The sequence below is a fragment of the Zootoca vivipara genome, chromosome 12, assembly GCF_965207765.1.
Source record: "Zootoca vivipara chromosome 12, rZooViv2.hap1.1, whole genome shotgun sequence".
In the NCBI taxonomy this organism is placed as follows: Eukaryota; Metazoa; Chordata; class Lepidosauria; order Squamata; family Lacertidae; genus Zootoca; species Zootoca vivipara.
The window spans coordinates 35,025,162-35,049,444 of record NC_142595.1 but is presented as its reverse complement, the minus strand read 5'-3'; the positions used below and the strand labels follow the sequence as shown (position 1 = coordinate 35,049,444).

Below are 24,283 nucleotides of genomic sequence, written 5' to 3'. Positions count from 1 at the left end.
ACTGTATATATTTTCAAAATAAACACAGATGATAAAATTGTCTTCATTTGCACAATGTACTCAGATTGCAAAACCTGACTTCTCAAGAGTACAGAATTTGGAGTTTTGTCACTTTTTTGCAGCAACTATGCACAGCCCGAATGCTTGCAAAGTACCACAAAAAAGTGGTAAGGAGAGGTTTGGAAATGGGGAGCACATACCTGGGGGTGCCCCACAGTTCGGATATGCTCCAAGGAGCCCTTCACCATCTGCAGGTCATTTTCCAAGGCGGAATAATCCTCCCACGCCCGTTCACTGTCCTGAGTTGGGAAAGAACAAAACAGCAGCTTATCCAGATCCCTTATGAAGTGCTGATTCACTGCAGATAAGGCCTGGTAAACCCCTGCTGCAAAATGAGGTCGTAGAATCCTGGGTGGGCTATACCGCTTCATGTGAAGGATGCCCTTTTTAATGCCTCCTGCCTAATATTTTATGAACACACACACACACACATACACACACACACACACACACACACACAGAGAGAGAGAGAGAGAGAGAGAGAGAGAGAGAGAGAGAGAGGATCTGCAACAAAATGTTGCAGTATGGAGTGCTCACATCCATTCCCACCCCCCGTTCTGTGTTCAACTGCCCCCTAACAACAACAATAGTCACTCAGCAGTCAGTGGACACTGAGCGTTCTCAGTCCTTATTGGGTGCCCCCAAAATGCATTGAAGTTTCCCCCCTCTCAAAGCTTTTTGTACTTCTGTAAACTTGGGGGTCTCTGTAAGCCTGCTGCTTCTTGTGCACAGACGTTCTGGCCCTCTAAGTACCGGGCAGGCACCTTTGAACATTGGTTGAATAAAAGGGATAAGCAGGTGCAGCAACAAAACGTTGCTGTTGTGTATCCCCAGTGGGAGGGTGTTGCCTGAGCATTGTGGCTGAGGGGCTTGAAAGAAAAAAGTTAGTGTCAAAGGCAGGAGTCCCTGCTCTACGCTGGGTCAACTTCAGGTGCAGGGAAAAAAGTCTAAAAGTTCAACCAGATTGTAGGCAAGGCAATTGGGGTATGAGACTTCCTCATGCGACCAGCTTCTTGATTTGGCTTCAAAGGAGGTGACAAGGGGCAATTTAAGTAGATTGACCTTTGCTGCAACTTGAGAGGTATGGAGGAATTTTGACGGGGAACCGAAAGGAGCCGCTACCTCATCTCTGATCTGCACTATTAACCGAGAACTAGTCACTGCACAGCTGCTGCCAGCATCCCATTGCTCTCTCAGCACAGCCCTTCAACCTAAACTTTGGGGGTTATGGCTGCAGTCAGCAGCGGAGGAAGCCGTTAGGGCGCCTGGTGTGGTGTGCATGCCCAGGGGCAGGGCCAGCCACCCGTGGGGCGGGGCCAGCCAGGGCAGGACACTCCGTGGGGCCTCCAAAGAATCTGCCTGCCTCCTCCCAGTCAGCCGCCCTACAGCTGAGGGGGAAGCAGCAGGCGGACTGCTTGGGCAGCGCGGAGCCTGCGCACGTCTAGGCCACCGCATCTCTCCCAGGAGAGATGTGTGGCTTGGGTGTGCTGCAGGCCCCGCGGTGCCGCCTGGCATTTTGTCACCCCCCCTCAGTGGTGACACCCGTGGTGGCCCACCCCCACCACCCACCCCTTCCTCTGCTCCTGGCTACAGTGTTTTCTCAGCTCAGCCTCCCGGCATGGGAATAAAAGCAACTCACCAGCGCCAGATCGCAGAGGCGAGCTCGGGTTTGCACTAGCTCATCTTGCAGCTGCCTCTGCTGGTAGCAGATTTTCTCCATCGTGGCATCTTGGCCTTTAAACTCCTCCAGCCTCAGGCGTGTCACCTCCAAGGCTTTCTCAATCCGCTCCTGTAAAAAAAAAAGGGGGGGCAACCGTTTCAACTTAAGCCTAAATAAATCAGACGGCCGGTTTAATAGCAGGAGTAAGGGAAAGAGGAAATGGCGGTAAAGTAAGACATACCTTTTCAGCCCGGAGATGTGCCGTGTCCTCTTCGAGACCACGAAGCACCTTGTCCTGGCCGCAAAGTTTTGTCAAGAGAGCCTAGAAAGGGGGGGGTGTGCAATTCTAAGAAGAGGCACCAGATGGTGCTGCGACACATACAATAATGGCTTTATAAAAGCAGGACCACAGGTTCCCCTGCCCCTGCTCAAAGTGATGTTTATGCTCTATGCTTCCTAAGTCACTTTGCAAAAAAACAACAACAGTTGTCTTTTGAAAAGCTGGATGCAAATAATTTTAAAAGCTTTTTTTTAAACAAAAACAAAAACCCAGCAACACACAAATGAACCCTTGATATGAGAAGAAGCAGAAGTGCGTACATCGGTGTCGCTTTCAAACCGCTGCCCCCCGGCAGAATGGATGCTCCTCTCCCGCACCAGAGTCCGGCACTGGAAAGACAGAGAAATGGTTGGCGTGAACAGCATGCAAAGGCGCGGCTGGATAAGCCCCCGAACTTCCCACATGGTTTCCTGGGAGAAACGGCAGCTTGTTGCACCGCGAAAGTTAAATATGCCCATAAAAAACTGTTTGTGTATGCAACAGCAGCAGCAAGAATTCTGTTAGCTCCAAAATGGAAACAACAAGAAGTGCCAATGAAAGAAGAGTGGCAGATGAAAATGATGGACTTTGTGGAACTGGCGAAGCTGAAGGGAAGAATCTGAAACCAGCACAATCAAGTATTTCAAAAGGACTGGAGTAAATTTATACGATATTTGACATATCATGGTAAGCAATTGACATCACTAGCAGGGTTGCCTGAAGACTTGTAATGAGAAATTTTCTCCGTTTTTATATTTACTTAAATTTTGAGGTATTTTGTAATGAGTGTAATTAGAATTGGAAAATGCATAAAGTGCTATGATATAAAGGTTAATCTCGAAAGCCATGAGGCGGGAGGGAGGGAAGTCGATAGGTTCAAAGTAGATAATAAGGATGGGATTATATATTGTTAAATGGAAAAATAATAAAAATTATATTTAAAAAAAAGAAAGAAAGTTAAATATGCCCAATACATTTATGCGTTTAGCATTAGGAGGGCGTATTTATCAGGATAAGTTGCCCATGGCTTCAAGACCAACTACTTCAAGGGTTGTTCAATCCAGTGTTAAGGTAATGGGGGGGAAATGGTGGAGCCCAGTGTTAACCACGACAGATAGGAGGACGATTTGGTATTAAAGCAGAGCTCAGAGAATGTGCTGCTGTCCTTTCCTGGCCAGCCTATTCTTTTTGCTAATCAAACGTTTGATAAGTCCTAGACTCAAGGGAGGATCAAGCATGAAATCACATACCGTGGTTCCCAACGACGTCCTTTTCCCAGAGGTGGGCCGGTTAGGCAGGGGGGGCAGGGGTGGTAAGTGGAGGTAGCTGGAGGAGGCAGAGTGGGGGGTGATCTGTAGGGGAAAGGGAAGGCAGGTGTTAGGGAGAGTAGCCATGGAAGCTCATGAGCAGGACTGTGTGGTATGATGATGATGATTTATTTATACCCTGCCCCTCTGGCTGGTTTCCCCAGCCACTCTGGGCGGCTCCCAACAGAGTATTAAAAACATGTTAAAACATCAAAAGCTTCCCTAAACAGGGTATGCCACAAATTGCACTGAAAGACTGTGCAATATAATATTGGCCACACAACGCAGCTTTCTTAAAAGAAAAAGGGAAAAAAACGTTTTCAGTTTTTTAAAGGAAGCAAGTTTGTAGCTCAACATTTGCATAATTTACGCAAGTTGCGGAATTGAGCTTTTCCTGCTGCAGAATTGAAACTCCTTTGGCTCAGGATTTCAGAAACGTTAAGTACAAGGTACACACGGCCCAGGTCATGAGCAGGGAAAGAGACATTCAAGCCAACGGACTCGTTTGTTTTCATGTCACAGGGAGGGGAAGGCAAGAGAGAGGACAATGGCGGACAGGAAAGATGGAGAACGCAGCCCCCGGCACTCACCAGTCGCCCATGTAGCCGAGACATGACCAGCGCACGGGACGTCCCAGCTGGCGGGGAGAGATAACCTCGGTCTGCAAACTGGCAGGAAATGAAAGGTTAGCACCCAGGTGGATTGAAGTCAAGATAAGCCCCAAACCCAGAGCTGTCATGCCCACTGGTGCCGCATCCTCTACTTACTCTGCTGGGCGGCAGCTGCCTCGCCAATGAGGGCGTCAGGCCTTCCTCGCCCACGGGCCGGGCCCTGCTGTGGTGAGGGCTCCGGGTGTAACGCCTGCCATAGGGGTCTTCGGAGGAGGGGAACACGTCATACCGGTCAGCAGGTGTCAGGGTGCGCCCCCTGGTGGCGGGTGACAGTGTGGCGTATGGGTTGTTGGGAGGGCCTTCGCCAGGGGCAATGTCCACGCGCCCCATGGGGGTGTTGGGGCGCCCGAGGCCCCTCAGGGAGGCCATGGAGGACAGGTCCTCACAGGAGGTGGCCTGTGCGGCAGTGGCAGCAGCTCTCGGGGGCTTCCTGCGGATGCGAGGGGGTGACTGTCGGGCGTCGGGTATCTGAGGCGATTCAGCAGGGGTCAGGGGGAGGGAGTAGGAACGAGAGGAGCGGATGGAAAGCAGAGGGGAAGGCTGAGGGGTCCGGGATGGGGAGGAAGGCGTGGGGCTCTCAGAGGGGGACCGCGGCCGGGAGGAGTGCTTGGGGCGGATGACAGGGGAGGGGCTTCCGTGAGTCTGGGAAGACAGGGAGCTGCCAATGGAAACAGAGCAAAGAAAAATAGGATGGAACAGAATCAAACAAACAAACATGAAAATCCAAGTCCCGCCCAACAGCACCTGTGGGAGCCAATCATCATTAGCTCCCCACGGCGCCCCCTGGTGGAAAACTGGTTCTTCCCTCCCTCCTTCTCTCCCTCCCTGCCTCTCCACCCACCAACTTACCTTAAATCTGGTTGCTCTTTCCTTATGTGGCTGTATCCGCCGTTGAGCGAGCTGCACAACGACGTCCTCCCGAGGCGTGGAGTCCCCTGCTGACTGTCCTGCGCATGGAAGCTGTCGGACGACGAGGCCTCCCCGTCGTGTGCCTCCGAGAGACGGGCGATCTCCAGGGATTCTGCGCTTTTGGCATAGTCGTTTTGTGTGAGCGTGACGTCCTCAAAGCTGGTGCACGTGGACGCAGACTGGCTGTGGAGACCCCTCCGGTTGCTGAGGCAGGTGCAGAAGGGAAGATTTTTTTAAAAGACTATATCAAAGCCTAGGTGCCAGTTTCCCCTGTGATGACCTCCCCCTTTGCCTGCAGAGAATTTGAAATCAAGATTCCTCCCCTTCCAACCCCACCCAGCATCCAACCACACAGTGAGACTGGTAGGGCAGAGGGAAGGGACCCCAACAGTAGGTGGCGCCAGAGAGTCAATGACAGGAAGGAAGGCAGATGTGGAGCGGTTGAGGGCAGGCTGAGAGGGGCGGGGCCAAGCCTTGCTTCGCCCTAATGGACCAGCCTGCGTAGCAACCTAGCTGGCTCCTTCAAAGCCCACAGCTTAACTTCCCCATTTCACCCATGTTGCTTCTGGGTAACCCATGAATCCAGACACCCCACATTCCTAAGATAAGTGTGTCCACGGGCTAATTTCATAACTAATCTCAAAGTAACGAGTCTTGGTGTCTGGCAGCAGCAACGTGTCCCTCTCCGGGCAGCCTGCTGGGGGGGAGGGAGAGGCCGATGGTGTGGGTGGCAGAAGGAGAGAGAGAAGGTGATGGTTGAAAGGAAGAAAGGCCAGCAGCACTGCCTGCTTTTGGCTTTGCCCTCCTCCCCACAGTGGACATCTGTTGTGGCCGCTGGATGTGGTCCTTGATAGGTGACACCCCCTCCCCAAAAGACCACAACAGAAAGAAGAGTCTCCCATCCTAAGCAAACCAAATCTATCTCCCAGAAAACCTTTTAAAAAATCTGCACCTTTAATTTCTCCACGATCCTGACCATAATGGAACTTGCTTCCCTTTCAATAGTTCCTATTTCTCAGTCCCTCTTTTGGTGGGTTCATGTCCTACCCCCAAACTAGAGAACCCCAGAGGCAAGGTTATAGCTAGCTAGCCAGCCAGCCAGCCAGCGCAGGGCTGTGCGTAGAATACACTCATCCCCAACCCTTACTAGCTTCCATAGTCGCACTCGGCAGAGGCTGATTGGTTCATGGCGCGGATCCAGCTATTCATGTCCAGCTGGGTGTCTGCGCTGAAATAATAGGTTCTCATGCCAGGATGTTCAGCCTGGAAGGTAAAAGAAGAAAAAGACGGGTCATTGCAGCAGCCCAATGCATCCTCAAGGGGGCAGTAGGCATACAGAAATTCTTGTGGACAACAGCTGGAGAGCAGAGGTGAGTGTGGGCTTGATGGCTTCTGGTATGCTTTCTGCATGGCTGGCTAATGGAGGAGAGAATCTGTCAGTTTTGGTTCTCTCCATTTCTCATTTTGCCAGTCTTCATTTTTCCACATTTCCACATCACTGTGCGATTTATTAGCTTTCTTTAAAAAAAAAAAGCCTTCATGAAAATTCGCCGATCTTCTCCTAATATATGTATGTTTGTGTGCAACTTTGCCTCATGTACACATTTTTTGCAAAGCAATTCCCCCTAATATAATGCCTTTTGTATGCTGTTTTCATTTACGCACACACTGTGTGCGTTGCAAAATTCGGAAATACGGATTCCGAAGGGCGACTCTGTCCAGGTTCTCCTATTGCTTTCCACAGTGTGACTTAAGTTCCCTTTCAAATGCAAACTAAGTTGAATCTCTCACCCATCACTCATGGCTGTCCACAAACCTTGGGTGACAGCAAAATAACAGACCTTGGAAGAAAACAAGCATCCCACTTTTTTGGGGGGGGGAAGACCTGACCTTGAATATGAAGCGCCGGTTCTTCTTCTCCTTAGAAAACGCTGTCCGGATCTCATAGCTGGGGAGAAGGATGCTGCCCAAAACTTTCTCTTCGCGGCTGTCTGGAAAACAAACACAAACACACATTTCCAACCCTGCCAAAGGAAAGGTCACAGGATAGTCCTGCATTGTGTGGGGTTGGACTAGAGGACCCTTGAGATCCCTTTCCAACTCTATGATTCTAAGACGTCGCTTCAATGCATTTCTCCCTAAAGCCCAGGTGGAAAGAACCCTGTGTAGCCCTTGAGATGTTGTTGGGACTCCAATTCCCATCAGCTCCAGGCCACCTGCCCAAGGGTCAGGGCTGATGGGAGTTGGATCCCTATAACGTCTGAAGAGCCACAGGTTCTCCCCTCTGGCCCTGTGGGGCCCTCAAGATCTCTGGGGCCTGAACTAGCAATTCTAGTCTGTCAAACCTGGCTAGCAGTCCACTCCACTGCCTAAAACAGCTGGTAGGGAGAAGAGTCCAAGGCCTTCTCTCTCAACCATAGGACAAAAGGGCTTGGGGGCAAAAGGGCTTGTCCACATCTGAGCACTATTTAGTTGTTTATCCACACACACGCAGCCAGTTTGAATTACACTGGAGTAGTCCACACTCACGTATTTTAATTTCCATTTGAGAAACAATTTCGGTCTTTCCTATTCATACCATTTGTGTTTTTCCCTGCCTTCTAGTTTGTAGATTCTATCACCCCAGTTAAGCACCAGCAGGGCATGGCCAAAGATAACTATGTGCGCACCTTGTTGTTGTTGTTTTAATATCCCCCACCCAAGAAGTACACAAAAGCTCAGAGCCAGGCAACTGTATATCTGCTTGTGCAGTTTTCTGGCTTTGGGCAAATCTGATGGACCGAAAGAACATAACATCCAGTTTTGTGCAAATCTGAGGGATCAGAAGAAAAAGGTTATATATAAGGCTAAACTCCTCCACCAGAAAGAGTCAGGAGCAGAGTCGAAAATGAAATGAAAGCAACCAAATTCTCAGCGCTCCCTTTTCAGATCTGGATACAGGACATGTGGGTTTTTAGAATACATATAGAAATTCTTGTCGTAAACCACTTCGATATATTTTTTGATGCAGTAGTATAAAAATATGCTTATAAGTAAAACAAATAAACAGCTGGAGGCCCATGAGCTTTCCACCCCAACCTACAGCATATTTTCCCAGCTCTGCTCCCAGACAGACCATAAGGAATGTTATGGGCTGAGAAAGCAACAGAAGGAGGAAGGAGGCACACCTTCTGATGCTTGAGCAGCCTACCTTGCCTGAGACTTGAAAAAAGCCCTCCCTCCAAAAGTACAATGACATCACTTCCGCCCACCTCTGGCAGAACCTTGGGGAAATCCCAATTACCTCGGTAGTAGAAGAGGCAGTAATTAGACAGGACGAACCAACGCCGTTTCCAGAGTTTAAGACCAGAGCTGTCCTGGAGGAGGAAAGGAAAGGAAAAAGGGAGATCAAAGGTGGCCAGGCCATCAACTCCCAGGAGAACCCCTGATCATTCTGCATGGTTACGTCAAACATATTGTTTTATCAGTGGTTACAAAATTGGTAGTAAAGCTGCTAACAGTCGCACGCATTGCTTTTTGCCATAATTGGAGGGAAAACATTCTGTCCCTGGCTAGAGGACATGGGCTACTTCCAGAAGACCTCTCTATCAAAGATTCATCCTGATTTCCTTGCAGGGAGATGACACGACGTTGGCTATTTATTGAGTGGCACCACCATCAACACTGATTTGGGGCAAGATCATGACAATTCTGGGTGAGATCTCAAAATCTCTGCAAGACCTTGATCTATTCCGGCTTTGGCAACGCTGACAGTGGTGGTGGGGAACATGGTCTCATCTGTGGTGGCCCCTGCTGCTGCGACACTGGAGCTCTAACATCTGCCCAAGAATGCCAGACGCTGAGTGTGTGATGCCACCAGCAGGCTCTGGCTTCCCTTGCTCTATTTGGGTCCACCCATGCCAGCATCCAGCCACTCATCCTTCAGGCTAATGCACAGCCAACGCGATAACATCCATATTATGTGAGTAACAAACTCCCCTCATTCCTGACCAATGGTTGGGGCAGATGGGAGGAGATGTGGCTGAAAACACCTGGAGGGAACCATGTTGGCTGCTTCTGAGCTAAGGAACCCCCTTTGTTTCTCACACTCCTTTTACCTGTTTATAAAGCCACCCCCGCATGATGACAGGCGAGTTGGGGTCTCTCTTGATGGAGTTTGCCCTCTTCCCGAAAGCGTGAACCTTCCGGACAGGCCGGGCTGACCGTGGCTGCAGAAGACAAAATGGTGAAATGCAATACTGAGTTGTTAATAGCACGCCATCAGCGTTGGCATCTGTCTGTCCCAAGACAATGGAGTGCACCTCTGTGGGGTGATGTCAAACTCTGGCCTCACCTTGCCTAATGGGGCACAAGCCTGGGCAGCATGCATGGAGGTCCTGGGCTGCCCAGACAACAAGACCTCCCCCCTCTCCATCTCACGGATGTGGTCCAAAGGAAAGCAGATGAATATGTTTGGCCCCAGCTTGGTTGCAGGAGTTGCTGGAAGGAGGCACACAAGGCGCCATCCAACCGTCCTAGGGACTCCAGATTTGTGTAGGCTTTACTCCTTAGCCTTCTCTTCTCCTGAAGATATCTTGCAAGGCAGCGGAGTTTTAGGACCAGAGGTTTCCTTCTCCTAGATGGGCTACTTTCCCAAGCTGATGAGCCCCATCTGCCCCTCACTTCCCTCTGCAGCACGGGGAGAAACTGTCTTCTTGACAGTTGGACCCACTATCGGTCTCGTCCACTGGAGCCTGTCTTTGTATGCAGGGGCAGTCCCTAACTCACTGAGAATTTGAGACCCATCAGCTACCCTCACCTGGTTTAGCTGGCCAGTCAAAGCCGTTCCCAGGTTGTGGCTGCTGTCACATGCTGACTACTTCCAGGAGCCACAGGTGAGAACTGAATGCAAGCTGGGGAGCAAGGTGGACAAACTACCCTACAAACTGCAAAGCCTTACCTAGGCAAGTATATGCATGGTCCCTGCTCCGAAGGATCTTACAATCCAAAACTGGCAGTGGTCAAACAGCAGGGGGAGGAGGTAAGTAAGGAAAGAAATGGAAGAATGTGGGCTAATGCCATTTACAAGCCTAGTGAGAATCACTTTCCTTTATCACAAGTGTGCCAGATGTTTTAAGACTACAACTCCCATAATCCCTGGTGACTGACCATACTCTCTGGACTTGATGGGAATTGTAGTCTGGCAACATCTGGGAGGCCAAAGGTCCTCCAGCCCTGCTTTATCACCAAAGGCCCAATTTTAGGAACAAGTGGATATTGTTGCTCAAAAGCTCCAAATCAACTTCAGCTGCACAACTTGAATTTGCCAGTATTTGATTAAATCCCACCTGGAAAAAGCAACAGGTTTCCTATCAGATTTATGTAATTAGGATTATTGGGCAGGTTTCCCTGAGGCAATACCTGGAGTTGACAAAAGAGTGGTCAATACCCTGTTTCTCATATTTTAAGACATATCCATAAAATAAGCCATAGCAGGATTTTTAAGCATTCAAGGAATATAAGCCATACCCCGAAAATAAGACATAGTGATAGGCACAGCAGCAATGCCGGCCGCGGCAGGAGGAGGAGGAAAAAAATAAGACATCCCTTGAAAATAGGCCATAGTGTGTTTTTTTGAGGAAAAAATAAATATAAGACATGTCTTATAATATGAGAAACACGGTAGCTCTGAGGTATGTTGTCCTAGGGAACCCTTGTCTCCTGTTGCAGGAATGTTGTGGGAATGTAGATAGAAAGAAGCGTAGGATGCAGACCACTCCCACCCCCAGTCACCCATTGACTAAGGATGATGTAATCCAGGTGAAGAGAAGTCCGCAGTTTCAGCTTGACTGGGAAAGCCACAAAAAGCTGAGTTTGGAGCTCTAGAAAGTGATCTCTGGTTGCTGGCTGCCTCCCTAGAGATCTGATGTAACGTTGCCTATCAGTTCAAGTGTTTTAAGCTGTGCCTACCTCCACCTATGTAAATCAGTTCGAATGCAAATATTACACAATGCCAATAGGCCTCCTGTGACCTCCTTCCAAAGGAAACCAAACCTGAGTAAGCGCTGCAGCCCTAAAACTTTTTACCCCAGGAAAGTGATAAGTGAAAGGATGATAAGCCAAAGGAACTGGCACTCCTTATGAGTGAGACTTAGAAACTGGCAATTTCTGGGAGGGATGCTGCTATTTGTCTACTACAGCAAAAGCAAAGAGCCTTGTAGCACCATCAATACAAACAGATTTGTTGTCATTGGCTGTCTATTTACTATACCTTTAAAGCACTTTTGAAACACAGTCTTTCCCTCAAATTCTGCGCACTGTTGTTTGTTAAGGGAACTGTAGCTCTGTGAAGAGTAAACTGCAGTACAGAATTTTTTGAGGGAAATAGTATGTTTCGAAAGTGCTTTAAAGGTATACTGCTTTCAACAGTGCTGGACTAGAGCCTATTTCAGGATGAATTTAAGGGTGTGCTGTCTCTCCTTTCTTCCCTCTTATATCCCTTAAGACAGCTTCAAACATACTCGCACTGCAGAATCTATGCAGCAGGCACTTTTAAACATCCATTTGCCTCATTGCCAGTGGTGAGTATCTCCAATGAATGTATGTTACATAAAATAGGTAAAGGTAAATAACCTATGACAGTTAAGTCCAGTCATGACTCTGCGGTTGCGGCGCTCATCTCGCTTTACTGGCCTAGGGAGCCAACGTTTGTCCGCAGACAGTTTTTCCAGGTCATGTGGCCAGCATGACTAAGTCGCTTCTGGCGAAACCAGAGCAGCACACGGAAATGCCATTTACCTTCCTGCCGGAGTGGTACCTATTTATCTACTTGCACTTTGACGTGCTTTAATTCGAACTGCTAGGTTGGCAGGAGCTGGGACCGAGCAACAGGAGCTCACCCCGTCGTAGGGATTCGAACTGCCGACCTTCTGATCGGAAAGCCCTAGGCTCAGTGGTTTAGACCACAGTGCCACCCGCGTCCCTGTTACATAAAATATTTTATACATAAACAGACCAAGAGAACATTCCCAATACATTGTGGCAGAGTGCATATGGCCTCAGACAACCTCAAGCTCTATTGTTTAAGAGCAATGTAAACATTGACTCTTTCTACATATGCTTATGTCGCATGCCAGTAGCCAATTGGCTACCAAGCTAGATTCAAGGTTTCAATACTGGTATTTAGAAGCCCCGTATGATTCTGGATCGGGGCATCTGGGAAGCTTTCTCTCTCTCCCCACACACATCCTATTCCAATCACTTAGATCTGCTGATGATGCCCGATGCCCCTGTGGCAAGGCATGCTGAGACTTGAGCCTGCATTTTCAACACTCTGGCACCAGACTTCAGGAATTCACTTCCCCTTAGGAGTGACGCAAGCTCCAACATTCTTTTTGACATTTGTTGAAAACGTCTATTGTCTTCCAAGCCTTCCAAGATTGGTCTGCCTTATTCCTGCAGTTTTTAATCCTTGTTGAGGTTTCTTTTTTAATGTTTTCATACGGTGCGGGGATCTGTATTGTCCTATAATTCTCTCTCTGTACAGCATTTGGGGATTCTTTGAATGTACAGTGGCTTCTAAATTCTGATATAATTAAGTTAAATAAAAATGCCTCCATTTCCTGAAAGACTCAGGTGTAATACGTTATCACTGTAATAATGGAAATATCCCAAATCCCTACGAAACCATTCTGATGTTGGTGAAACGAGCTGCTTCCCATGGTATAAATCAGGCATCCCCAAACTGCAACCCTCCAGATGTTTTGGCCTACAACTCCCATGATCCCTAGCTAAGAGGACCAGTGGTCAGGGATGATGGGAATTGTAGTCCAAAACATCTGGAGGGCCGAAGTTTGGGGATGCCTGGTATAAGCAGTGGACATCTGAGCTGCTGTTCACAACTCATTCAAATTAATTTAATTACCATCTCCCAAGCAAGTCTTTTCAACCCTAACCATATATTTATTTACGGTTTTAGTAAAGTTAGTAAAGATCATGGTGAATTTCAGGTATCCTGCTTCTAATCGCAGGTTATGAGTTTGTTCTCGGTGCTACATGACTTAGGACCCAAATACCTGAAAGACTGTCTTCTTCCCTACAAACACCCTCAGGTATTAAGATTGGCAGTGGGGGTACTTTTCGTTGCTCCATCACCCTCAAAAGCTGGGGGAAATAGCCCAGGAGAGGGGATTATCTTTGGCAACCCCTAAATTGTGTAACTTCTGCCCCACCGAGGTGTGTCTGGCATCTGGGCCGGATTTAGGTATGATGAGGACCTAAGCTACTGAAGGTAATCTGGCCCTTTATATGTCCAGCTGTCCTTTGTCAACAGCAAATTGTCGCTGTTTTTTGTGTTGAATATATGCTATATGGCAGGGGTCAGCAAACTTTTTCAGCAGGGGGCCGGTCCACTGTCCCTCAGACCTTGTGGGGGGCCAGACTATATTTTGAGAAAAAATATAAACAAATTCTTATGCCCCACAAATAACCCAGAGGTGCATTTTAAATAAAAGAACACATTCTACTCATGTAAAAACATGCTGATTCCTGGACCGTCCGCGGGCCGGATTTAGAAGGCGATTGGGCCGCATCTGGCCCCCAGGCCTTAGTTTGGGGACCCCTGCTATATGGTAATTTATGGACCCAATAGGTACCTAAAGCCATTTGCACATAACAAAATATGTATTTTATCAAAGTAACTGTTGAACTGAAATACAATTAAGAAGAAGTATATTTTTGGGGGGGGGGGGACGAGATGGGGCCCTAAGCTATAGCTTATTTAGCTTATGCGTAAATCTGGCACTGTCTGGCATCTTCACCATATAAAGGTTTGTACCTCTTTACATGGCATTTGACACCTGAGATTTTTAGGACTCGCCTTATTTCTGTGATTGTAAGTTTTAAACTGTTTTAAACATTATGTTTTAATTGTTGTAACCTGTCCTGGGACCTTAGGGTGAAGGCAGAGCAAGCAAGCAAGCAAGCCTTTGTAAACAGAGAGAAGAATGATTATCCCCTCCTCCCTTCCTTTCAGGTCACAAATGTGCCACAAATGACTGAGGGCTCATCCACAATTGTCCCGAGCCTACAAAGCACACACGGAGAGGTTTTCCTATGGAAAACAGGAGAACCAGGCTGCCCCATTTGCTCCGATTGGGCACTAAAGAGCAGTTTTCCCTGGGAGAAAGCTGCGGGAAATATGGATAAGCCCTTACATAGGTATGCAGGGATACATTTGCCAGTGTGAATGTTTTGAGGCCTCATAAATGTTGTGGACTTGTTCACATGGTTATTGTAGAATTCTCCTTTTCCTGAAAAAAAGGCTTTGGTTATCTGTTTATTTCAAAGCACAAGCTGCCAGCTCCCTGAGGTAAACACTATTCAAGGGTTCCTTGCAAATGAAGCTGCAAAGCCCAGCTTAGCTCAGGAAGAAAAGGAGAGCAGGATCTCTGGAAGCCTATCTATCGCCCCAGCAGCACCTGTCCAGAGGGCTCGGACCACTTCCAATTCCTCACCTTAGTTCCCATGGAGACGGAAGAGATGGTGACTGTGCTGCTGGCTTGGCTCAGGCCGCTCGTAGGCCGGTCCCCTTCCGACATTGTCCTCAGCTGACCCAATGCTGATCTGGAAAAGAAAAGAGGATGCTGGCTTGTTGCAAAAATGCTTCGTGTGATGTTCACAGTAGCTACCAGAATCCCACAGCTTGGGGCCACTGCTTTGGGGAAATGTCAAGCACTAGGTCTTTAACCTTCTCCGGGGACCCCGGGCTTAACCCCTCAGCCTCATGGAACCCACTTTGGACAACCTCGTCCAAACCATCATTCAAGGCATCCTTTCTTTCCCCGCCTCTTTCTCCTCCCACAGAAAGATGTGGTCTTTCTTAGTTGGTCTTTAAGGTGCTACTGAAGGAATTTTTTTATTTTACACAGAAAGATGGTCACTGTACTGTGTGTGTGATGCAACTTGGGTGAGATCTTGACGCAATTGTGGGTCACATCCCACCAGCTTAGGAACAAAGGGAACTGGGTTCTACTGAGTCAGAACATTGCTCTATCCAGTTCAGTAGGTCCTGCTTGGGGGTTTACCACAGGCATCTCGTTGGCTACCGTGTGAGCAGGAGGAGGATGGCCTAGATGGGCCACTGGCCTGATCCAGCAAGCTCATCTTATGTTTTTTAATGATCTCCCTCCCCTTGAGAATATATTCCATCTCCCCCCCCCACAAAGTGTTTCCTGACAAGATATGCAAACTTTCTTTCTTTCTTTCTTTCTTTCTTTCTTTCTTTCTTTCTTTCTTTCTTTCATTATTTGTTCCCATCTGACAAACATGGTTTCAAATCCCTTTCTTTCTCTCCATTCTCTCTCCCACCTGCATCCCTTTCATGCCCTCCCATTCCAGATTTGGCAACAACAAAAACCCAAAATACATTTATAAAAGATAGAATAAAGCAGCATTGTGAAAAATAAGTGTATTAACATATGTTCTTTTGCTTCACCTAACTTAAGTTGCTGAGCATAGAATTTTTAGTTTCCTGGGCACACAGAACTGAATTTTCTTAGAAACAGCAGGAGACACCAATCAGCCCGTTAAAATCTTTCCATCTGTATATAACACACACACACACACACACAGTGTTAATTTTGCAGGCTTCATTGATTCTTTTTCATCGTTTCTTTTTTTGAACTGAAAGTCAGAATAGAGTGTTGAAACCATTAAACCTGCTCCCCAGTTCAACCCCTGCCAGCGAATTCCCTCTAGTTATTTTTGGATCAAGCCCACCTGCTTGTGTCTGGCAAAAGCATCTCATTCGAGAGAGTGTCAGCTTGGTGGGAAATTCCACCCCTTCCCTTGGCAGCAAAATTCTACAGTTAAATCACCCCTTTGTTGTTAAACACTCAGGCCTGCATTTCTTAATAATGGAGGCTTTTAACCCCTGGAAGCGATTTCTGAGTCCCTCTTCAGTAGACATTTAGAACTTCATGGTCTTTGTAGGGATCTAGTTTGCTGAGCATTCATCCCGACTTGTTTGCAGGGAGATTAGACGATGTTGACGATCCAGTGGGCATTCATTTGTTTGCAAGGAGGTTAAGATGACGTTGCATCAAAGCAAGTGTACCCCACACTTTTCACTGCCTTTCCCTATCACTTTCCTTGTCATTAAAAAGCAAGGTTTTTCAGGGAGTGAATTTGTTGCACAAGGCCTCCCGATCAACTTTAATTGTGCAACCTAAATTGGGCAGTATGTGACTGCCCAGAAACAGTGACTGTCGGAAAAGACCCTTTTGGCATTACTGATTCCATTATTTATTTCTATTATTATTTATTACATTTTTATATAGCACCTTTATCTTCTAAGGAACTCAAGGTGGTTCTCCTCCTCCCCATTTCATCCTCACAACAACCCTGTAAAGTAAGGTTAGGCTGAGAGTGAGTGACTGGTCCAAGGTCACCCAATGAGCTTCATGGCTGAGTGGGGATTCGAACCCTGGTCTCCCAGGTCATAGCCCAACACTCTAACCATGCTGGTGGTATATTTCTAGTGCTTTTGGTAAGAGGGATTTCAGCCAGCCATCTATGCCAGCCATCTATGCCCCCCTACAACTATGGGTTTTAGTCAACTAAGTAATCCAGAGTACACCCATTGCAATTCATGGGCTTGCCATGTCCATTAATTTCAATGGGTCTGCTCTGAGACTAAAGCTATGCACATGTTAGCAGCTGAAAACACAGCGAGGTCGTTCCTCCCTCCCTGCTGCCTTTCAAGTCACATTTTCAGTTGCTGTGCATACCATTACCAAAACATTCAGAGATCCTTTTAACTGGAGATGGCTGGGATTGAACCAGCGTCCTCCTGTATACAGAACACATCATGGTCCCCTCCACAGAGCTATGTGGCTCCTCCTGACTAACGTCTGTAGCCAAAGCTAATACTCCAAGCAGAAAGATATAGCAGGAAGCCTAGCATACCCCACTTTGGTGAATTCAAAAGAATACATGGCTGCCTATAATTAGATTTCTCCAGCGTAGGGATAGGCAGGATCTTACTGGTTCTCAGCTTACAGAAAGGAAGAGGTTCAGAGAACCGCTGCAACAATGGAAAGCACGTTAGCCTCTAGGCTGCAAATTCCCTGGGCTTGAAAAAGCAAATCCACATTCTTTGCCAGGGGAAGCTCAGTTCCCTGTGCTGGGTGTATCTCGTGCAAAATAAGCAGATGTGCCTAGTTATATTGCTTCTGGCAAATCTTTCCCCAGGGGGTCAAGAAGAGTTCCTGGGCCAACGGACCAATCCTAGGCAACTTGAGGTGCGGCTCTCTCAGCAATCACACCCCGACCAACTTCTGCAACTGCAGCAGGCATGACTTTCAAGCCTAATTTGCAGCAGCCGTAAGTACAGACACAACTCAGATACCTTCCAGATGGGGTAGCTGTGTTAGGGCTCATCCAGACTTCCTTTCGCACAGCACAGTGTTTCTAGGAACAGGTCCGTTCTTAAAAGGTCTGTGCTCAAGCACTTACTGTTTTTTGGTTTTTGCCACAGTGCTTTCCCTGCAAAAACCACCATGGTCTAACTGCCTAACAATAGGGCTGGCCCTTGAGGGAGCCAGATGCACTACCCTGAACTCCTTAGAGGAAATGCAAGAGAAGGGAAGGGAAGGGAGGAGAGGAGAGGGAAGCATCTGTCTAGCATCCTGAAATCCAAAACTGTTTTCTGCTCACCAAAGCTCAACTGCTGTTCTCCACACCCTTAGCTTGACCCGACCAGTTTTTCGCTTCTTTCTCCTCCTACCTGGCAGGTGGACGCAACTTAAGATTCATTTCAGGAAGCTCTGGATATCCAGACTGTGCTGCAATGATGGGTCATCAGTCAAGTGTCCACAGACACCCTCCCTGCCACCAACGACCACTGGAAGAAGCACCAGTGTAACGCCACAACTAGTGGCAGGGGGTTGTGGCAGTATATTCCAGATATAATCCATACAAAGTTGCCTATTGATGCAAAAATCTCCCTTCCCATATGCTACTGGCTGGGAATACAATTGCGCCTCATGATCCGAAGGGGCACCTCTTGTATTCCCTGGCACACTTTGGCCCTCACATTCCATTCCTCCCACCTCTCACCCTTGCAATGACGCCAGGCGAATGAATAGGCCATTGATGCTGTCAGGACCCCCCTTCCTGACCCTTAGCAGTGGGGTGGGGGAGACATTGTGCCAGCTGTTTGCAATGGTCCCTTTCCTCCCCACCCCACAACCTCCCACACTGGGTTCAAGGATCGTCACGTCACTGGCTTTGCCTGGAGCAATCCGGAAAGATGGAAAAATCAGCAAAATGATGGGAAGGCAAGGGGCTAGAGAAGGAAGCTGTTTTGGGTGGGTGGGGTGGGAGGAATCGGTCTTTTAAAAAACGATCCGCTTTATTCTCTACACTGGCACATCGCCCTTCAACAAAAACAGTTCTCACAACAAAATACGAACATCATTTTAAAGCAAAAAACAAGTGTGCAACCTGAAAACAAATGCAATAAAACCAGAACAAAGAGTGGGGTAGCAATCCTATTAGAAAAAGAAATAGTCATTACAAACAGCACTTAAAATTAGGTAGCCTTTTGTGGATGAAGGAGGGAGGTTTTGGCATTCACGGTTGAATATGTCATTACGCCCCCAGACTTTGGCACAGAGAACTTCCCCATAGCAGTGCCTTTCCTTAGTTAGGGATGCTAACTCAAGTTTCACTCTCTCTCTCTCTCTCTCTCTCTCTCTCTCTCTCTCTCTCTCTCTCTCTCTGTGTGTGTGTGTGTGTGTGTGTGTGTGTGAGAGAGAGAGAGAGAGAGAGAGAGAGAGAGAGAGAGAGCAGGGCCCCAGCAGAAACTCTTGAAATGCCCTCACATCGTAGTACTTCACAGTTTGGCCAAAGGTCAGGGTGAAATGAAGTATTTGCATGGCTGACTGAGTTTTTGCAGCTGTCTGGTAGGTTTAACTCTTCCCCATCTGCTTCTGGAGAGTAGAGTGCACACTTCCATGAGGAGCAGGATGAAAAGGACACCGCAGAGGTAGTTTGCAAGGGGACACATTATCATCAGCCATCATGCCACCCTGCCTCCACAACATATAAACTGATATACCTGGAAACTCCTAATATTGAGGCAGAGCCTTATCAGTGGTGGCCCCTCACTGCTGAAATTTTCTCCACCAGGCGTGCTCCTTTTTATTTTATTTATGATTTTCAGTTTTATACATTTCAATAATTTTCTAATCATTTTAACACTTCAAAACTTGACTTCCTTTCCCCACTTTCTGCGGTTCCTTAAATTTATTTTTTAACATTTTCTGCATATCCAATTTAACTTAATTTACTCATTTGTTAATCTACTTTAAATATATATTCTTATAAAACTTTAAAATTTACTTGTAAACATTCAATAAACAATTTCCATTCTTTTATAAAAGGTTTGTTATCTTGATTTCTTATTTTTTGCCATTTCTGCATATTCCATAAGTTTTTGCATCCATTCTTCTTTTGCTGGGACTTCTGCTTCTTTCCATTTTGGGGCAAGTAACATTCTTGCCACTGTAGTCACATACATGAATAAATTTCTATAGAGTTTGGGTAGTCCTGTCCCTATTTTTCCCAAAATGAAAGCTTTCTTTTTCACTCCTGCAGCCCACCTACTTCGGGCACCAAAGAAGAATTTCCCCAAAAAAAATTATCCTGGGCTTTTAAAACTTTCCATTTTATGGTACCCTTTTATGCAGCTTTCTTCACTGTCTTGTTTTAAGTCTCCTATTTTTCAGCCTCTCCTACCTCACATGATTGTTAAATGGGCCGGGGCAGGTAGGACCATGTTTTGAGCTCTTGTTTTGGAGGAAAGGCATAAAACAATAAATAATAAATAGTGGGAGGGTATTGCTTTAGATTTTATTACATCACCTGGATAGTTCAGTTGGTTAAAGCATGGTGCTGATAATGCCAAGGTTGCAGGTTCGATCCCTGTATGGGACAGCTGCGTATTCCTGCACCGCAGGGGGTTGGACTAGATGATGCTTAGGGTCTACATCATTTGTACATCAACTACATCATTTGTCAACAACCCTGGAAATATTTAAAACAAACATTTCTCAGACTGTAGTAAAAGCTAAGGGTCAGCCAGCTGTCACTGTCACTCTAAAATTCAGATGTATCGATACACCAACAAAGTACAACTGCGGTAACTTTTGGCATCTAATCATGGTCCTCCCTCTCCCTGGCACACAGCCCTTCTGCCCTTATTAGATAGTCCCCCCAAAAAGTTAAGTCCCTCTGCTGATTTAGTTTTCCATCCCCCAGTCTTAATCATCACCATGATTCCTTGTTTCGATTGCACTAGCAGCCTCGTGCTAGGCATGTCTCAAGAATTCTAAGAAACTCCCAAATTAGTGCAGTTTTGAAATCATTGGTCACAATCAGAGCAATTCCATCCACCATCATGATTCAAAATAGCACCCGACTGTATCTAAACACAGACAGAAGAAAACCTGCTTTTTTCATCTCAGGAACCATTGTGCAGAATTTGATTACGAGATATCTTAAGAGGGGTCCAAATACGTAGCAAGCAAGCAAGCAAACAAAACAAACAAACAAACAAACAAACTGTTCAAGGTAGATTCCTAAAGATACATAAAGAGCAAAAATATGCAATGTATTTTCTATTGCCACATTTCAAAGCCACTAAGTTTGACTGAAATTCTTTCAAGATTCTTTCACTGCCAGCCTGCTCTGCTTCTATGGGCTGTTTCCCATTACCGGATCTCTACATGGAAGTAACTTCTGTTTTAGTAACATGATTCCCATATGTTGGTTGAAACATGAGATTGTACTGCAGGCATGTAAACTGCTGCGTATACAAGTGCCAAGAAACTGTGACTGACTCTGCACACAGAATTACTTAAAATCTTATTCCCAAATTCCCTAGGAGTAAGCCCCATTCATCTCGATGGAACTTAGTTCTAAGTCAACACATAGGATTGCACTGTTTGACTGAAATCCTACGTACTCTTTATCCTCCTGGAAATAAGTCCAACTCAACTAAGAGGTAAGCCACCCTGAGCAGGGTTGGGCAGTTGATTAATCTACAAAAGAGTTGAAGTTTGGCAAGAAGCTTTGATCCTGCAACTCTGCTCTTGCAAAGCTTATCTTGTTTATCTGGTTGGTAAGGTACTCAAGACATCACGGCAAATAAAACTATCAATTAGGTGTTGTTGTTTTTAAGGTTACGCTTTCCTTAGTGGGAGTGCTTTGATGCCTAAAGCCACATGGAAAATATTATATCAGAATAGGTCATTCATTTGAATTTTTAAGCAAGGGCCTGCTAGATTCCTGCTGGCTCCGACTCATTACTCAAGAACCCACAAGAATGATCAGTTCTATAATGTTTTCCACATGGAATCTTCTGCAGGAACCTTTCCAAAAACACTCCCAAGAAGGCAAATGGAAGACGACCATACGTTGATCAGGAACGGCCAAGCAATCAGGATTTATTAATACAACGAGTTATGCAGACTTATTATTCAGTGAATGAATTACTTAAGTGTACGTTCATGTACAGCAAGACTGCATCTTATGCGCATTTAACTTGTGCACATTCAGCTTTACACGCTTGTAGAAACAAAATAAATTAAAAATTTTAAAAGTGGGGAGGAAAGGGAGCAGGAATCTGGGAATAAAGACTTTAGCAATCCCACACACCACTGAAGCCAATGTTTTTTCACTATTTATGATTTTGGCGATCCCTGGAATGTAACCCTTGTGTAAGTTGCAGGCTTACTGTATTGCAAAACCCACAATGAAGACGGCACCTTCTCTAAAGTAGGGATTCCCCAACTGTGGTCCATGGGCCATCAATGGTCTGTGAGATTCATTCAGCTGCTCTGCAATGGGGCAGTGAAGAACAGAAGGAGCAGTGTCTGTAAATGGCGCAGTTGCTCGCGGCAGTCCATAGAATCACAGAATTGTAGAGTTGGAAGGGACCCCACAGGTTATCTAGTCCAACCCCCTGCAATGCAAGAATGTCAACAATAGGACCCAAGACAGGTGGCCACCCAACCTCTGCCCAGAAGGTGTGAGTGGGATGGATCAGAGACGGGTGGGTACGGAAGAGGCACTAGAAAGGAGTGGAGAGGATTAGCAGTGAAGTGAATGCAGGGTTAGAATTAGGAAGTATCATCCCTATTCAATCAACATAAATCGCACAGCACCTAGAACAGTTCGTTACAATTGCTCCACGAGGTTGTTAAATCATTAAATGCTTTTCCAAGACCTCCAGCAATTTCCAGGTGGTCTATGGGGATGGGGAGCTTAGGAACTAAAGTATTATTATGGGTAATAAGCTCATTTAGCATTCACATAGCACTGTTGAGAGTTCAATGCACATGTAGTACCCAGTTGCAATCTTTACAACAACCCTGTAAAGTAGGTCTGTGTTATGACACCCCCCTCTGCAATACTGCAGGAGGGTAGAACCGAAGGCGATGGAGAGGAGTTTGCCTCAGGCCATCAAGTGAGCTTGAGGCAGATTCAAACCGGGCCGAATTCCTGATTTGTAGCCCAGCCTTTTAGCCACTGTGCTGCACCAGCTCTTCCTACTATTATTATTTCTATCGCCCTGCAGTTGTGTCCGACGCCATATAAACACAGGATTTAAGACAGGCTCCTGCCATCTATGGTAGGTAAATGTGAAATTACATACAGTTGCACTCCCCAATATTCTTCATCGAAACTGGAGCGTTGAAGGTCAGATTATCCCAAAACGTTCTAGTGCCCAAGAAAGGACATCCAGATGATGTGTCTCCTTCATAATGTGTTATGCCAACTTTTGGCATTTATACAGTGCATACAGCCATAGGAAGGTACCTTATATTGACTCAGGCCATTCATCCAAGTACCTCAGAACTGTCTCACTGAGTGACTCCCCAGGTTTTCAGGCAGCACTACACTTGGAGGTGCTGGGGACTGAACCTGGTGCAGATTGTATCTGTGGCCTGCACAGAGCCAGCCCTTTCCGAGTCTTTTTAAGTGTTAGCAGCCTCACCGATGAATCAGGGACCCAACCATCAGTCTGCCAGTTGCCAGTGGTTAATTGGCTAAAGCTTGCAGTGCGACTTTAGCAGTGCAGCCGACCGAAGCGCAAAGCCCCTGGATGAGCTGGCTAACGAGATCCTCAGAGTGACAGGAGACTGGACCAGCCAACAGCGAGTTCAATCCACCTGTTGATATGCCCAGGAGCCCCCCTCCCCATCCCAAGGCATGGTCTCATCTTTGTTGGGCAGCTTGCAGTGCGAGGGATGTAGGTCCCTGACCACGGCTAAAAGTGGGCCTATCTTATCTGAGGGGTGGGTGGGGCAGGGGGTGCAGAGAGAGGGCGCAGAGGGGTGGAAATAGCTGGCGGGGCTTTCTCCTCCGCTGCCGTTAGCTCCTGTTATTTATTCATCCACTGGCATTTGGACGCAGCAGCTGAGACAAAAGGCGCTGGGGCAGCTGGTGGCGGGGGCGAGGAAACATATTTTGCATCAGTCACAGGGGTTCGTGTGTGTCCGCATGCATAACCCTGACACACCCAGCAGTCGGAAAGAGCTTGTGCTAAAAGGCGTTTTAACCCGTTCAGGGCCAGTGGTAAAGAGGAGGCACTGTGGTGAGGAAGCACGGCAGACCTGGCTAAGTTACCAACTCCCCACCCTTGCTCCTCTGCTATTGAAACAGCAGCCAAACATAGCAAAAGAAGTAGTAGGTGAAGCTTTCTCCATTATTCCATAATGGGGGTGGGGGGTGGAGGAGGAATCTACCTGCTTCCATTCTGCATAGCACAGGAAAAGAAGTCCAGTTTAAAACACACACAGAGAGAGACATTGGCAATCCTAGATCCAGAGAAGCATTGCCTAGGGAAAGCAGCAGGGTCCAAAATACCTAGCATGGGGCCAGGCCACAGATGTAGAGAGGTTGATAGGCAGTGGAAACATTGCTATGCCTCAGTAGCATCCTTTGAGGACACTGTGGCGTCTAGAGATTCTGCATCTAGTCCTACAGAACCTGTTCTTACAGTGGCCAGCCAGATGCCCCCAGTGGAAAGCCCTCCCAAGGCCCAGCAACTCTCCCCACTTGGCATTCAGAGGCACAACAGTGGAGGGAGAGCATTGCCATCAATGGTAGCATCCCTTGATAGCCTTATCCTTCAGGAATCTTGGGTCCTGGGCCCACAGAGGCAGGAGACTGATCTGAAGACAGGGACTGTTCTCTGTTGAGATGCTCTTCTCCCTCCTTCTCAATCAAGGCAGGAAGGAGGCAAAACTAGAAGATAACTGCTGCTGCACGGTGCTTGCCCCACAAAACCTGCACCTTCCTTGGTTCC

The 24,283-nt window shown here is 47.1% G+C and overlaps 1 protein-coding gene across 4 annotated transcripts in view; it reads right to left on the bottom strand.

Moving 5' to 3' along the window:
- PLEKHA4 (pleckstrin homology domain containing A4) overlaps positions 1-24,283 on the bottom strand; it is a 41,519-nt gene that overhangs the window by 9,972 nt on the left and 7,264 nt on the right. For all 4 annotated transcript variants that reach the window (XM_035135463.3, XM_088656114.1, XM_088656113.1 and 1 more), the window contains exons 2-14: positions 14,421-14,529; positions 9,024-9,134; positions 8,210-8,282; positions 6,817-6,917; positions 6,074-6,189; positions 4,867-5,130; positions 4,114-4,675; positions 3,937-4,014; positions 3,290-3,391; positions 2,321-2,389; positions 1,962-2,042; positions 1,700-1,849; positions 201-299 (exon numbers count right to left, since the gene is read on the bottom strand). In XM_035135463.3, coding sequence (XP_034991354.2) covers positions 201-299; positions 1,700-1,849; positions 1,962-2,042; positions 2,321-2,389; positions 3,290-3,391; positions 3,937-4,014; positions 4,114-4,675; positions 4,867-5,130; positions 6,074-6,189; positions 6,817-6,917; positions 8,210-8,282; positions 9,024-9,134; positions 14,421-14,504 — 1,890 coding nt within the window. In that variant the 5' untranslated portion in view covers positions 14,505-14,529. The remainder of the gene's footprint in view (positions 1-200; positions 300-1,699; positions 1,850-1,961; positions 2,043-2,320; positions 2,390-3,289; positions 3,392-3,936; positions 4,015-4,113; positions 4,676-4,866; positions 5,131-6,073; positions 6,190-6,816; positions 6,918-8,209; positions 8,283-9,023; positions 9,135-14,420; positions 14,530-24,283) is intronic.